Below are 16,036 nucleotides of genomic sequence, written 5' to 3' on the forward strand. Positions count from 1 at the left end.
GTTCTAAAAAGCTATCTATATGACCCCATATGAGGTACACAACACCAACAATGAGGTTTCTAATGTGCTCCTTTAACAAAAAAAATCATGAAGATTGAACTCATATTTATAATCAAATCATAATCAATAAAGGTTGAAAGTTAATTCTAAACTATACAAACAATCCTGTGACTCTCCACATCTAACTCAGATTGTTTTAGAAGTGAAACACTGATAGTTTCAGCTGTTGCCATCTGCTACACTTCCTACATAAACAACCGCTTTGCAGACTAAATATTAATTGTTATATTAGTCACTTGAAAAATGTGAGAACACAGCAGCTGAAGGATGGATATGATGAATGGCAATGCTGCACTGAGCTCCATTCCTGGGTGTACACCTGCGCTGACATTCTCAGCCGTCCAACATCTGTCCTTCTGCTAGGCCCCATCTCCCTTGGGTGTACCTATACTACTTTATCTTCTTGTTTTCTATTTAAAAATGTGTTCCCATTATTTGTTAAGGTTGCACTTTTTTACTAATTAATGAAAAAATATTTTATCTATACTTTATCTATAATTCCAAGAATGGGTGTGGGCAGCCATTTCGTTTACGTCTCCAGGACTCTGAGTGTGTCTGACTTTGTCTTTTAATTTTGTGGTTTTTACTTCCTGGTGCCCGAGTGCCATTGCTCTAGTACCACGATGTTTTCCTGCTATTGGAAAGACATGTGAGATACGGGGAGCCTTGGAATCAAAAGATGGAAAGATTCTTTCATCAGATTAGATGCCCAAAACAGACTCTGCTCTAGAATGCCCAGGGGTCGAAGGTCTCCATGTTTTCTCCATACATGCTGCTGACTGAAGTTTTTGTATTCCTCTCCTCCATTGTCATATGGCCATATTGGAACTACAATATTAATGTTCTTATATTGTCAGGATCTGTTTATGCTAATCAAATTGAAATTGCTCTATTTTACTGCATATTTAATCAAATATAAATGCTTTGCGTGTGCACATAACACAATTTGCAAAATTTACAGTTTGTAATATACCTATAAACTTGTTACAGCACTCTGAATCTGTATTGAGTGTGCTATACAAAAACAGAATTGAGCTGAACTGTAAATTTCATTTGAATGCTCATTACAGTATAACACTACATTAAATTTCTCATTATGTAAAACACATAAAGACTGGCTGTGCTCAATTCCTTATAAAAGACACATAGTTCCTATTGACAGGATAGACTTTGACCTGCCATTACCTGGATTCAATAATAAATTAGAGAGCATAGTGACTGCTTAATTCTCTGGCTGCCATACGGAATAAGTAAATGTGTGTAACATTAGACCAGTTTTATATATTGGTGTTGTATTTCTATACAAAATTCCAAATTCCTGCAGCCATACTGTGTTCAATAGCATAACAGAGTAAGACATATAACTCCAATTACACACTTCTCAGCTTTCTCTTTGATCACGTCAGCATTGTAATACAGTATATTCCTAAACAGGATACCCCCAAACCGCCAAAAATCTTCACCCACTCAATTCCTACAGTTATCCAAGTATTGTTTTAAACAAAAGGTTAAAAAAAACAGAATTCACAATTCAACAGTCATAGAATTAAAGAAAAGAGAAACTGGAGCTTCTGAAAAGAAAAGAACAAAGAACCTAATTTAAAAAATAAAACAACAAACACCATTAACTACAAACAAATTCTGTAATCCAAAAATCTAAATGAAAAACTGCAGATCAAAAACAAGAAAACTGAAAAAGCCAAAATCATCAAAAGATCACAAATCTTGAGAAAAAAGGAAAGCTCAAAAAGGGAGCTAAATAACCGAGTTGTTACATAAGTCTAATGTCACAGTGCAGGATTTCTACATAAGACTACCAGGTAATGGCTGATTTAATTAACGCAGCACATAAGAGTCCCAAATGTCAAAGACAAAGGTAAATGCATGGAGATAAACAAAAAACACAAAATAAAATGAAATAAACCAAATGAAAGAAAATGGGGAAGATGTTGAAACAAAAAAAATGTCAACAAAACAGGAAAAAACTGAAATCCAAACAGTCAGCTTAGAAAAATCAGACTTCATATGTGTCTCTCAGCAGGGGTATATACTGTATAATGGGTACTCATGTAGTGAGTAAAAAAGGTAAAAGAGGTCCACCCTGCATTTAAAGAAGGTACTTTTCATCTGGACCATTTCATTGATAATAATATGCACTTTCTGACTCAAAAATACAAATAGGGAGTTCTATGGAGTGATGACAAATATTGTATAACACTTGAAAATGTGACACAAGGCCATTTAGAGTAAAGCAACACGTATTGGAAACTTTTAAATTGGTTTACTTTCGATTATAATACTGTATGTATTCAAATGAATTTGAAGTTTAGATATGATTGTGACAGCCTAAAATTGCCATGAATGAGCATTTGTGAGCTCTTCAAACATGTAAAAAGATATCACACAGCAAATACATCATCTAGAATGAATGAAGATAATTAATGATTCTAAAAACATTCAGATGGATGAAAGAGAAGGATGGCTGCGCTCGAGCAGGTTTTTTTGCAAAAAATCACATGACAATGGTGTTTAAAAAAAAACAGACCTGCTACAGGAATACAGGCGCAAGTTTGGAGATGAATCCTCAAGTAACCAGTCATTACACTAGGAAATTATCTTTTACAGACAGAATAGAATGTATTTTTGCTTTAGTGTATTATGATAAATATGAAACACCAGTATTATTTATTAATAAATCAGTTTGTTAGCAGTTGGCAGTCTTTTTTGCAGTATACCACATATTACAGTACATGTGGCCACAGAAAGCTCCCACACAAATTTTGCTTGCACGCATTGAGTCATATTATCTTAGCTTATCACTGTCACTTCTTCAAGAAGAAATAAATATATCTGTGTTATAAAGTACTAGGACGCCCCTTCTACACATGTTCCGGGGGAGCAATCATGGACTGCTCAATACCTCCCCCGGGACGCTTGGTAGCAGACTCCTTGGCTGAGGATGGTGCCTCAGTTTCCCACAGGACTGCATGGGAGATGGAGTTCTCTACAGCCCTGTTGGAATCTGGGGTGGCCACCAGCGGGTGCTGCATGGCTCCCTGAGCTGGCCTGAACAACTCTGCCGGGTGGGCTATAAAAAGGGCTGGAAACCACCACGCAGGACCAGAATCGGGAGGAAGAGGATGAGGTTGCCAAGGAGGAGTGGTGGTGCCAAACAGGAGTGTTCTGCTCATTTGAGTTAAGTGTTTTTGGGACTATGTTGTGGCTGGGAGGTTCACGGGGAAGATGTGCCCTCCAGCTGAAGAAAAATAAAAGTCTTGTTGGATTTTACACGTGTATCTGTGTCAGTCTTTGCCGGGTCGGGTGCTATATAGTGCTATTTTCACAGTACCAATGACAAAACGAACACTGTGATACATGTGTTTTCCATTCACTTCATATAACATTTATGTCTCATTATGCTAATTTAATATAAGACAGTTTTCATTAAAAATATGTCAGGGCACATTTCTCACTGAGCCTTACTTCTTCACTGACTCCCCAGGCTCACTGAATTTTCATACAGATTTTTGTAAACTGATGATGCCCTGATGACTTTTTTGTATTCCATTGAGATGTAATCTTCTTTGATCAGAAGTTGTAATCCTCATTCATTTTCATAGCCGGACTTCTTACATTTTAGGAAGCCAAGTGCCTGTTTAGTCATGGACATCTCTATTTCAGCTCTGTACTACTTTGGGGTGTTGGTCAGTAGCTCTGGGATTAGCCTGCTCTTACTCACAGCTCCTTGTTTATTCTTCACTGCCTATTTTAGAGCTCATTCTATACGGTACCTACTCCTTATATTATGCTTCCTGTTCAACTTACAGTGCACTAGGTAACTGTTCTAAAAAATCGGAATTTCCTTAACCTGAAACCTACCTTCAGCAATAAAACCTAAGTTATTAGGGGAGCTGTCGTTTAAAAGATCCAGTGATTTTCACAACTGGATCAGGCCACTGACTGCTTGCCCTCCTGTTGTTTTGACCCCTATTAAAAACACTGGACCTTCTCTGTAGCTCTGTCAGTAGTGCTATGCTTAGCTCTGTTACTTCTGAGCTTCATGAACCTGACATCAAATCCCTGCTTTCTTCCACTGTGTCCGTGTTTATTATCTTTGAGTAATCTAGCTTTTGTCCATATCCTTAATGAGAGGTGGTGAGGTTATATAAAGTCCCAGTATGTGGCATGCAATGAGCTGGCATCCTGAATTAGTTTCTAAGATGTGTTTAATGGCTGCCAATATAGTCATTGGCTCCACTGATCTCTGCCATGAAAATCCTGCTTCTGAAAATGTATGTACGAAAAGACCCTACTGAACAATTAATTGCCTTATGGACTTTTCAAGCAAGGATTCTGAACAGCTAATGAGTTATGTGAAAAAGAGCTCACATGCAGCAAATACAGTGGTCGGGATTCTGAACTGACTGTGACATCGATTGTAACTCTTTGGCAATCTGCACACTACCTTGTGAAACGTGTGTGCTGTTAATTGAATGATGTGAAAGGATCTGACTACTAATCCTTGTAATGGCTCCTGTTGCATTTCAGAAATCACCATATATTTGGCTTCTCACCATTGGTGGTCACCTCAACAGACTGCAGAGCTGCTTGTCTTTTCAAGTTCAAATTTCAACTTATTATGTCACAAACAATACAGTGTAGTGACCTTCTAGCTACATAATGAAGGCGCCCTTCAAATACTTTAAACAATAAATTAGCTCTTTTTAAAAATCTATTCCATATCCTTCAAGAAACCATAACACCATCCAGACCCAACTTCTTGCAAAGAGTTAAGCAAAAGTGTAATTTGGATGTCACTGTTGGTAGGTTGGCTGATTGTCTTTTTAACAGACAGGACTCAAAGAGTCAAATCAGTTTGATATGCTATCCTCATCCATGGGGTCCCCTCAGGGCTGTGTTCCTTCACCTCTCTGTACATCCTTTACATAAATGCTTGTTGTAGTAAAATTGAAAACAGGTTTATCTTAAAATCTGCTGATGATTCAGTGATTGTATGCCTACTGAATGAGAACGGAACCAGTACTGGACTTATAGTAGAAGATTTTGTTAACTGGTGTGATGAGTGTTTTCTAGACATAAGAAAAACTAAGAAACAGCTATAATAACAGAAGAAACACCATTCATCCACATGAAACAATCATCAAAAACCAGGTGGTGGAGATTGTTGATAGTTATAAATTTCTGGAGATGATCATAGACTCAAAATGGACTTTTTAATGAAAACACAGAAGCCATCTGCAAAAAAGGACAGAATTGCCTCCATTGTTTAAGGAAGCCGAGTGTTTTTATTGAGAGACCTACCATTATGTCACTCTTTTATACATCTTGTACTAAGTCTGTCTTTACTTATGTTCTTCTAGCCTGGTTTGTAAATCATTTTGGCAAAAAACAACAGAATAAATCAAATTGTAAAATGAAACCGTTAAATAACAGAATCTCAACAGTCCAATCTCAGTCCAATAAACATCCATTGGCTTAAATCATATAAAGAACAGTTAGCTTTTCATCAATCATCAGTCAAGTCTAAATATTGGTTTAAATATTATGTATAATGTGTTTGATTAATGTTTCACCATAAGTATTATGCTCATTGCTATATTTTATTTATTTATTTGTACTGTTTATTTTTAATGGCTGTGTTCTTTGTTGATGCATTTTTAATTTTATGTTGTGTTCTCTCTGTAAAACCTGCTAACGAACCAAATCTCCCTCTTGGAACAATAAAATTCAATTAAGTGAATAAAAACTAACAGATTTAATTATTGTCTTTTATCTTAAGTTGACAAATTAATACAATTAATTGCCCTTCAGTTTCAAAACACTCCATCCTACCAGATATCTTCCAAGTCAACTTTCTCCATCTTATGATCATAGGGATCTGTTAGCCCTGGACAGAATATCCATCCATTTCAGGGCACACTCTGATCTCGTCACCAGCTAACCTCACTTGTGTATCTTAGGGATGTACAAGGAAAATCCAAGATGTGCATGGGAGAACTGAGAGAACAAGCACTCATCACATGCTCAGCAACCAGATTCCAATTCTAATCTGTGGCATTGTGCCTACCTTTGTGCCACCCACAGAGGAAAATGTTCAAATGAATTATCTAAATACCAAAATTTCATAGGTTCATGTTTTCCAAGGATAAAAAGCAACCAGTTGAAATATTCTTTCATTCCAACTGCTATTAATCTTCTGAATAAGTTTACTTTTAACAAACATCCACAGGCTTAAATCATAGGATGAACAGTTAGCATTTACATCAGTCATCATGGAAATCTTACTTTACATACATACTATGCATGCTAGGGTGGCAAGGAGGCACAATGTTTAATATAGCTGACTTGCAGCTCTGGCAACCTGGATTAAATAAGATCACTGTCTTTGTGGATGCTGCATGCTCTTCCTTGTCCATATGAGTTTATCTCCAGTCATATTTCTCATGGTTCAAATCTTAGTCAATCAATAAGTCATTTTAAGTTTGGAGCTGTATGATGTAGCACTTATAAATGATGTGGAGCATGACATGCACTTTTCCAAAAGTTCAGCTTCATAGTTTTAGATGTCCACTTCTCTCCACATGTACACCTTCTCACACCACAGAAAAGGCTAACTGGTGACTCAAATGTAGGTGCATGCATGTAATGGAAAAAGATGGATGGATGGAAGGATAATACACACATGCCTCTATAGTAGTGGGCTTGTGAAAAGTCATTTATAAACTCCTTCTAATTTGTTAGTGTGACAGAAGAACAAGTACTCTATTAGGATCGCAGGGTTCAATACCTGGGCAATGTCGGTCCTGGAGGGCCGCAGCGGCTGCAAGTTTTTGTTACAACCCAGTTTGTTAATGAGAAGTCAAATATTGCTGATGAAGCACTTACTGATCAAGTGACATTCTGATGCTTTATTTTAATGGTCTCATTTGTTAAGGTTCCCCACCCTTAATTGCTTGTATCACTCTTAAACATCTGCATTGACTGTTTTAATGGCTCCTTATTAGTAATAAGATGAAAATGGAAAAGGAGCCAGCAGTTCTCCTTCTAACTTGTTTCTGTTTACACCTGTGTGGATTCATCATGCATCTGGTTTAATAAAACACTTAAGAGAAGAATATGGCAAACTTAAAATAATCCATTTTAGGCTTCAAACCATTTGGTTGATATCCTTGGAAAGGAACAAATCAATGATATAAGAATCTAACAATGCAGACTAATAAGCCATAAAACATGACATTGTGGTTTTAAGTCAGATACACTGGCAAATAAGGCAAAGATAACATTACATATGGCTTTAGTTGAGTTAAATATTTCTTCTTTTTTGTAGGTAATATTTAATATTAAAATAATTAGTACTGAGTATATACCAGATAATGCAATGTACATTAAGCATGTTCCCTTCATTACCAATATGTAAACATTTAGTGCAAAACAATATTTCTGAAAATCAAACCAACTAAGTAGATATTGCCCGAATCTGACTGCCCTGCTGGCGTTTTCTGGACTGGTATTGAATTTCATGTTACAGTTTCTAGTGAACAGAGGATAGGGAAGAAAAAAAAAGGTATTCATTTTGTGAAAGTTCACAAAATAACAGTTAAGAAAAGATGCACCCAAAATAGAGAAGTTGCCGGTGGTGAAAGGCCCAGTGTGGTTTTCAGGCCTCTGTGAGGAAATAAAGTCTATCTTGAACTGCAGATTCATCTCAGAGGAAGGCAGTAGAGTTGCAAGGCTTGAGGTCATTTACAGAAAATATGGTAAGACTTAGGTAAATGTATGCCATTATAATACTAAAGTTTATTCCCTTCACTGTGGGCCCTCTTCTTAGCATGAGCACTAAACATTTGCACCAACATTGGGCCAACATGAACCTCCAAATCACCTTACATCATGTGTTTAGGTCACCTCCAGGGTAACATGAATGTCCTCCCACACTCAAGAGTGTTAATGACCTCAGTAAGCTCAACACTTATTTTTGGATGTTTTTGGTTAATTTTATGAGCAGGTCCACTCTTAAAAATAACAGTTCTTTAATGGTAGTTTGCTGTGTTGTGTGTTTCCTTGTTGTACCATTGCCTGGCAAAGAATCATTTTATTCTGTGAATGGCTCTCTGCATATGCAATTGGTTTTCTGGTCTTTGAAAAAGTACAACAAAGGTAGACAAAGCAGAAATCTTTAATGTAAATTAGACTCCCTAGCAGGATACTGAAAGATCAAGACAACTTGAAGTTAACTTCTTAGGCAGCAAGAGTCCTTTTCAAATAATGAACCCATTGGTATTTCACAAAAAATGATTATCCTCTATTCATTCAGATTTATGGAACTTGTTGAATATCTAAATACAAGGTTTTTTTTTCTGAAACCTTCATGTGGATGGTTCTTTCAGGAAAAAAAAGATTCCCCTATGGCATTGTTCTGAAGAACCGCTTTATTTTTGAGAGTGTTGGCTGACAGGAGCGAACTGACTTGCTGTGCAGCTCCATAGAAATCAGTTATGCCTGCCTGTGCGGACCCCAAACAGAGAATACATTCCAGCAGATGTTGTAATGAATTACCAGTAAAGTCATATTTATGAAGACCTCTTTGTAGGAATTGTCAACAGGGAGGAAGGCACAACTGCAAATTTTATTTCACACCTGTAAGTAGCTAAAGTGGTCAGCACCCCCTGCATACAACCAGCACATCACCTGATCACCACCAAAATTTGCTTCCCATGAAGAAAACAACACACTGAGCTACAGACCACAAAAGGGTCAAACAGACAATCCACCTGATCACTAAGTAAGACAAATGCGAATGGTGCAGCAGTTCCTTGATTTTCATTACTTGCCTGTTTAAATCCTATAGCTACAGAAGCAAAGTAAATTCACTTTCTGAACACACCCATGCATATTTTTTACTGCACCCATACCTGGACTGAATGTCAGTTTTTGCACTAACGCCGCCAACGTAAACCTTCAAATCAACTTATATCATGTGTTTGGGCCACCTCCAAGGAGCAAAGCCATACAAGCGTAGAAGTAGCCTGAAGTCTCCACAAACAAGCAGGCAAGTGAGGGGCGACACAACTGCACATGGAGCCCAAGCAGGATTCCTGAGGTAAAAAGAATTTATGTTGCAATTCTACTTTTAAAAAGTGTTTAAAGAAGAAGTTTAATCATCTGACAGAAAAAAATGACACTAACTTGTCCTGATGTTGTGGGTGCCAAAGAATCAAGCACATTCAAAAAGGAAATGTTCAGAGTGAAAGAGTGACAGTAAAAAGAATAAAGCTTATTTTTCTGTGCATTTCAGTTTATTAACATAGCTTTATAAACTGAACTTGTAAACTTGAACAAATGTTACATTCATTTGTTTATTTATTTCATCGCAGCTGCTGAAGTCATAGAAAAGCTTGCCCGCATAATGTATCGCTCTACCATTTGCCCCTTATGCTTCCTGCTCGGTTTCAAAATTACACTTGCATCTGCTTTCATTTAAAAATGAACTATAATCTGATTAGCCAGAAAGTCTTCCAAGTCATCCATCCAACTGCCCACCCTTACCAACTGCATGCCCTTCAACATGGCAAGAAAACCTGAAATATATCATTTACTGCAGCCGTTTCTTGTAAGAGCAAAGTTATCAGGATCTCCAGTTGTCACCGCATAGAGCATCTGTTAATACGGTCACGGTGACAACAATAACGTTTTTAACTGTGTGGAGTGGGTGGCATAATGGTGCCTCCAGGAGACTTGGCTCTAACCTATGGTCTGTAGGGATGGTGCACATTCTCCCCTTGTTTGCGGGGGATTTCCTCCCATATCCTAAAGTTGGGCAGGTAAGAATGACTGGGCATTCGAAATTGGCACCAAATCGTATTGTATTCCTGTCCACGGTTTTTTGAATTGCCTTCATAATACTTGAAGGAAAAGTATGAAAAATAACTATACTTTATTTATCTACGTACGTATATATGTACTGTTTTTCTTTTTTTTTAAGGAAGTTCTGAGCTAAACTCTCGCCTCAGGGTTAATGTCCTAGACGGACGGCTTAAACTGACTAAGCTGACGCAGTGCTATGGCCTCACAGACCCAACGTCTTGCGTTCGAACCCCGCACCTGCCCCCTCGTGTCAGTATGCACCTTTGCCCGATAACTTCGCTTCTCTTTCCACAATTTTTGTAATAAGTTAAACGGCTGATTATAACTTGGGCGCCCCAAACCAAATCTGTCCGTGCGACCCTGACCTGGTTTGAGCGTGTTTGATAAGCTCGGAAACAGTGCGGGAATCCAGCAGCCGTCGGACTGTGATGTGAACGAAATGGAGAGGAGGGAGTGCACGTAATAACAACAGGATGAGTGTCTTTTTTCCTGTGTTCAGTTTTTGCTTATTTACGCATAACTTGGGTCACTCCTGACTAAACAAAACCCTCAAACTGCGATAAAAAAAATAACATTTTTGCATGATTTTATTTGAGCGTAACTACAAACAACTGTTTACCTTGCCAACGGCTTCCTCTTCAGACATATACCAGGTGAAGTACCATCCCGCAAGGACGTGCTGCCTTATGTCCTTCCACGTTTGCTCCCTAGTATCACCCTAGTGTTGTCTCTGCCTATAGCCACTCTGCCTAGCACTTTTCTTTCCGTGGCCCTCTGCCGCTCAGCCGCAAGCCCGACTGGTTTGAAGTTACTCGCACAGAAAAAAGTGTCCGCCTTCAGTAAAAGCAGCAGCGGTTGCGCCCCTCCTACTTACCGGTGTTGCAGCGCCAGCGCCACTAAAGCTCTCTTAGTATCCTAAGCGCACGTAACACTACCGGTACAAGTCACGTTTGTGCGGGCTCCGCCGACGGTGCTAATGCAAACTGATTGGTAAAGTTGGCGGATCTGGCTGTAACTCTGAAAGAAAGTGGAACGTGGAAAGTGGATGGCAGGAATTAAACACATTAACTGTGCGAATAAAAATCCTAACAGCGCGACCCAACTATTGGAAGAACATTCCACAATTGAATTCGACCAGTTAATAAATATAACTGATATCTATCTATCTATCTATCTATCTATCTATCTATCTATCTATCTATCTATCTATCTATCTATCTATCTATCTATCTATTCACAAGAGTAATCATTGCAATGCCTGTCATGAAATAACCAGCAGTGTTAAATTATGTTGACTGTACCTAACAGGAATGAGTTAACTAAACTGTCCAAAAAGAGTGCAGTCTAAATAATCTGGATCTAAATACCATAAAATAAATAAATAAGAGAACTGGTAGTGAACTTTAAGCAAGACAAAATAGGCTAACATGTTTACCTGTGTACCTTACAGTAAGGGCCATGCTGTAGAGGTGGCAAACAGCCCAAGCATCTCTTATGTACAAAAACAAATTCTAAAGTTCCTGCTGAAAGAAACAAAAGTGTCAAAGCAAGAAGTGAACCTTTTATTCTGGTCTACGACTGAAGATGATCCGACTTTCTCCATTGCTGTTTGGCCTGACAAGAAGCAGTTAAAGATGGAGTGGTATCCTCTACTTCAAAAATTATAGGATGTCAGTCCCTCCATGTGGATTCACTCTATTTAGACCAAAATATAAAATCTTAAAATCTTAGCTAACATGCCACCACTTCTACTGCAATTTTTGTCTATTTGTCTGTCTGTATTGTGAACAAAGTATAGTCAAAGTTTTGACAAAGTACCCAGACAAAGATCTGAGGTTACAGTCTAGTAACCCCCATTAAATATCACTAAAAAGGCAAATAAAATACACAATAGGAAAGAATCAGTCTCAGTAACAGGGAATAATTGCAAATGTGGCTGGAGAGGATCCCATTTCATCCATCCATCCATCCATTATCCATATATATACTGTTTGATTTTATCGGAGAGGGTCATGGACTAGTTGGGGTGAGTCATTGGGCATATCACGACTTCAAAATGCTAAGATTATGTGAGAATGAAAGCCACAAATGAAAATTGCTGAAAAAGTCATGTAATGTGATATAGCCTTTAGCTAAGATTTTAAGAATTTAGATTTCATTCTAGAAGAGTAAAATAGAGTAAATGCACACAGTGGAGCTAGCATCCTATGATTTTAGAAGTTGAGAATGGCACTCCCTCTTCAGCTGCATCTTGCCAGGCCAAACAGTGATGTGAAAGTTTCACTCAGACCAGTAGAGAAGGGTCACTTCTTGTTTTGACACTTTTGTCTCCTTCCACCAGAACAGCTCAGCGAACGTCCTTGACCATAACAGATTCATTGGCTACTCGTGTTAAGGTGTCATAAATCCTGGTGAACTGCAGCTTAAAGTTCTCCACTACCTCTAGAGCATAGCCATTAATGTACGTGAGAACCATTTCATTTAGGCTTCATCCTTTGACCAGTTTAGTAAAGTTGTTCCTGTAGATATATAGATAGATAGATAGATAGATAGATAGATAGATAGATAGATAGATAGATAGATAGATAGATAGATAGATAGATAGATAGATAGATAGATAGATAGATAGATAGATAGATAGATAGATAGATAGATAGATAGATAGATAGATTAATCCCAAGGGGAAATTCACATACTCCAGCAGCAGCATACTGATAAAGAAAATATTAAATTAAAGAGTGATAACAATGCAGGTATACAGACAGACAATATCTTTGTATAATGTTAACATTTAATCCCCCCAAGCCCGAACAGAACCCCCCCCCCCCCCCGGGGGGAATCAAAGAGTGTGGGGGAGGAACGATCTCCTCAGTCTGTCGCTGAAGCTACTCCTGATACTGTTTAGTGGATGCAGTGGATTCTCCATGATTGACAGGGGCCTGCTCAGTGCCCGTCGCTCTGCCACAAGCTGTCCAGCTCCGTGCCTACAATAGAGCCTGCCTTCCTCACCAGTTTGTCCAGACGTGAGGCGTCCTTCTTCTTTATGCTGCCTACCCAGCACACCACGGCGTAGAAGAGGGTGCCCGCCACAACCGTCTGGTAGAACATCTGCAGCATCTTATTGCAGATGTTGAAGGACGTCAGCCTTCTAAGGAAGTATAGTCGGCTCTCTCCTTTCTTACACAGAGCATCAGTATTGGCAGTCCAATCCAATTTATCATCCAGCTGCACTCCCAGGTATTTATAGGTCTGCACCCTCTGCACACAGTCACCTCTAATGATCACAGGGTCCATGAGGGGCCTGGGCCTCCTAAAATCCACCACCAGCTCCTTGCTTTTGCTGGTGTTCAGTTGTAGGTGGTTTGAGTCGTACCATTTAACAAAGTCCTTGATTAGGTTCCTGTACTCCTCCTCCTGTCCACTCCTGATGCAGCCCACGATAGCAGTGTCATCAGCGAACTTTTGCATGTGGCAGGACTCCAAGTTGTATTAGAAGTCTGATGTATATAGGCTGAACAGGACCAGAGAAAGTACAGTCCCCTGCGGCGCTCCTGTGTTGCTGACCACAATGTCAGACCTGCAGTTCCTGAGACGCACATACCGAGGTCTGTCTTTAAGACAGTCCACGATCCATGCCACCAGGTATGAATCTACTCCCATCTCTGTCAGCTTGACCCTAAGGAGCAGAAATTGGATGGTGTTGAAGGCGCTAGAGAAGTCCAGAAACATAATTCTTACAGCACCACTGCCTCTGTCCAAGTGGGAGAGGGATTGGTGTAGCATATAGATGATGGCATCCTCCGCTCCCACCTTCTCCTGGTATGCAAACTGCAGAGGGTCGAGGGCATGGTGGACTTGTGGCCTCAGGTGGTGAAGCAGCAGCCACTCCATGGTCTTCATCATATGTGACATCAGAGTGACAGGCCGGAAGTCATTCAGCTCACCTGGACGTGATACCTTTGGGACTGGGGTGATGCAAGATGTTTCCCAAAGCCTCGGGACTCTCCCCTGTTCCAGGCTCAGGTTGAAGATGCGCTGTAGAGGACTCCCCAGCTCCAACGCACAGGCCTTCAGCATTCGTGGCGATACTCCATCTGGACCTGCTGCTTTGCTGGCCCGAAGTCTCCTCAGGTCTCTGCTTACCTGGGCTGCAGTAATTGTGGGTTGGGGTAAACTCTCACTTGTGCTGGTATCAGCAGAAGGATGGGTGGAGGGTGCAGTACTCCGAGGTGAGAGTGGGTTAGGGTGGTCAAACCTGTTAAAGAAGTTGTTCATCTGGTTTGCTCTCTCCACATCTCTCTCGATGATGGCACCCCACTTCAGGCTGAAGCCAGTGATGATCTTCATCCCATCCCACACTTCCTTCATGCTGTTATTCTGCAACTTCTGCTCCAGCTTTCTCCTGTACTGCTCTTTCGCCACCCTGAGCTGGACTCGGAGTTCCTTCTGGACACGCTTGAGCGTATGCTGATCACTGCCTTTAAAAGCCCTTTTCTTCTGGTTCAAAAGGCCCTTGATGTCACTTGTACTCCATGTCTTGTTGTTAGCATAGCAGCATACAGTTCTCACTGGAACTACAATGTCCATACAGAAGTTGATGTAGTCAGTTGTGCAGTCAACAACCTCCTCAATGTTCTCACTATATGATCCCTGCAGGATATCCCAGTCCGTAGTTCCAAAGCAGTCTCACAGAGCCTGCTCTGCCTCAGGGGACCACTTCCTGAATGAGTGTGTGATGTGGTTGCTCCCTCACTCTTGGTTTGTAGTGAGGCTGAAGCAGAACCAGTTTATGCTCTGCTTTCCCAAGCGCAGGCAGCAGGGTGGAGCTGTATGCGTCTTTAACGTTTGCATATAGTAGGTCAATAGTCCTATTTCCCCGGGTGTTACAATCCACATACTGGGAGAAGGCAGATAATGTTTTGTCCAGTGTTACATTGTTATAGTCTCCAGCAATTAGCACAAGCGCCTCGGGGTGCTGTGTTTGTAATTTAGGAACTGTGGAATGGAATACGTCACCCGCTATCTCCACATCCACCCAAGGAGGGATGTAAACAATAACAACAATGACGTGTCGAAACTCTCTGGGCAAGTAATAGGGACGCAGGCGTATGGCCAACAGTTCGATGTCTCTGCAGCAAGTGGAGATTTTAACGTTAACATGTCCAGAGTTGCACCATCTTGTATTAACATAGAGAGCGAGTCCTCCTCCTTTGTGCTTCCCGCAAGGTACTTGCGTCTCTGTCCACTCTAACTGTGCTAAACCCGGGTAGCTCCATGTTAGCATCTGGGATGTTCAACATCATTTAAGAAAAACCCAATAAGAATGGTGCCACCAGAGTATCTGACCGCTCTAACACAATCCATTTATGAAATGCAACCTCTTCCTTTAAAATGTCAAATGGTCAAATCAGTAAGAGTGTTCTTTAAAAACCATTCTGCTCTGCTTAAAGCTCAATTTTGGATTCTTGCAATACCTCATCAACTCAGTTGTATGCTTGTTCTTGTAATATATTTGTGGTCAGAGTTCAGTTTAAGAGGGCATATGCGAAGATATCACCTTTGTGTTACAAATATAGGATAAGGCAAGGTTCAAATAGTTTATCATCATGTGATCTCTGTGTAATGTGATGTTCATAGTAACTATGAACAATATGGCCACAGTCATCAGAAATCTTCATATTGACAGCTGAGAAAAAACATTTTTAAAAGTGTGCCATGGTTAAATCTCCACCAAAAACGGTTAAAAATCAAAACAAAATGTTTCCAGAATTCTGAAAATGAAACAAGCAATTCCTAGAGGTACACAAATAAGGGTTAGTTCTATTAACTTTTAATGATTCTCATAGATAGATTTTCATCTATGTTTCCATCTTTACTGAACTTGTCTAATTTCAGGACCATAAGAAGAAGCCAGACATGGGCTGGCGCTGCACTACAGGGTAATCTCCCCTGTCACACATGTGCAAGTAGGAGGCAGCTAAAGCGCATGAGTAACTGTAATACCACCACCGACCAAGGGGTAGCGGAGTGTGCTGACTGTCTTTCTCAGTTACTTGCAGACCATTCCATGGAAATCCCACCAGATTCCGGC

The 16,036-nt window shown here is 39.9% G+C and overlaps 1 protein-coding gene across 1 annotated transcript in view; it reads right to left on the minus strand.

The window, feature by feature from the left end:
- The window catches only part of LOC114648772 (lysophosphatidic acid receptor 6), a 37,148-nt gene extending 26,339 nt beyond the window's left edge, over positions 1-10,809 (minus strand). The window contains exon 1 of the mRNA XM_028798014.2: positions 10,565-10,809. Within this exon, the coding sequence (XP_028653847.1) occupies positions 10,565-10,591 (27 nt within the window). The 5' untranslated portion in view covers positions 10,592-10,809. The remainder of the gene's footprint in view (positions 1-10,564) is intronic.
- Positions 10,810-16,036: the final 5,227 nt, after the last annotated feature.

The sequence above is a fragment of the Erpetoichthys calabaricus genome, chromosome 3, assembly GCF_900747795.2.
Source record: "Erpetoichthys calabaricus chromosome 3, fErpCal1.3, whole genome shotgun sequence".
Taxonomy (NCBI): domain Eukaryota; kingdom Metazoa; phylum Chordata; class Cladistia; order Polypteriformes; family Polypteridae; genus Erpetoichthys; species Erpetoichthys calabaricus.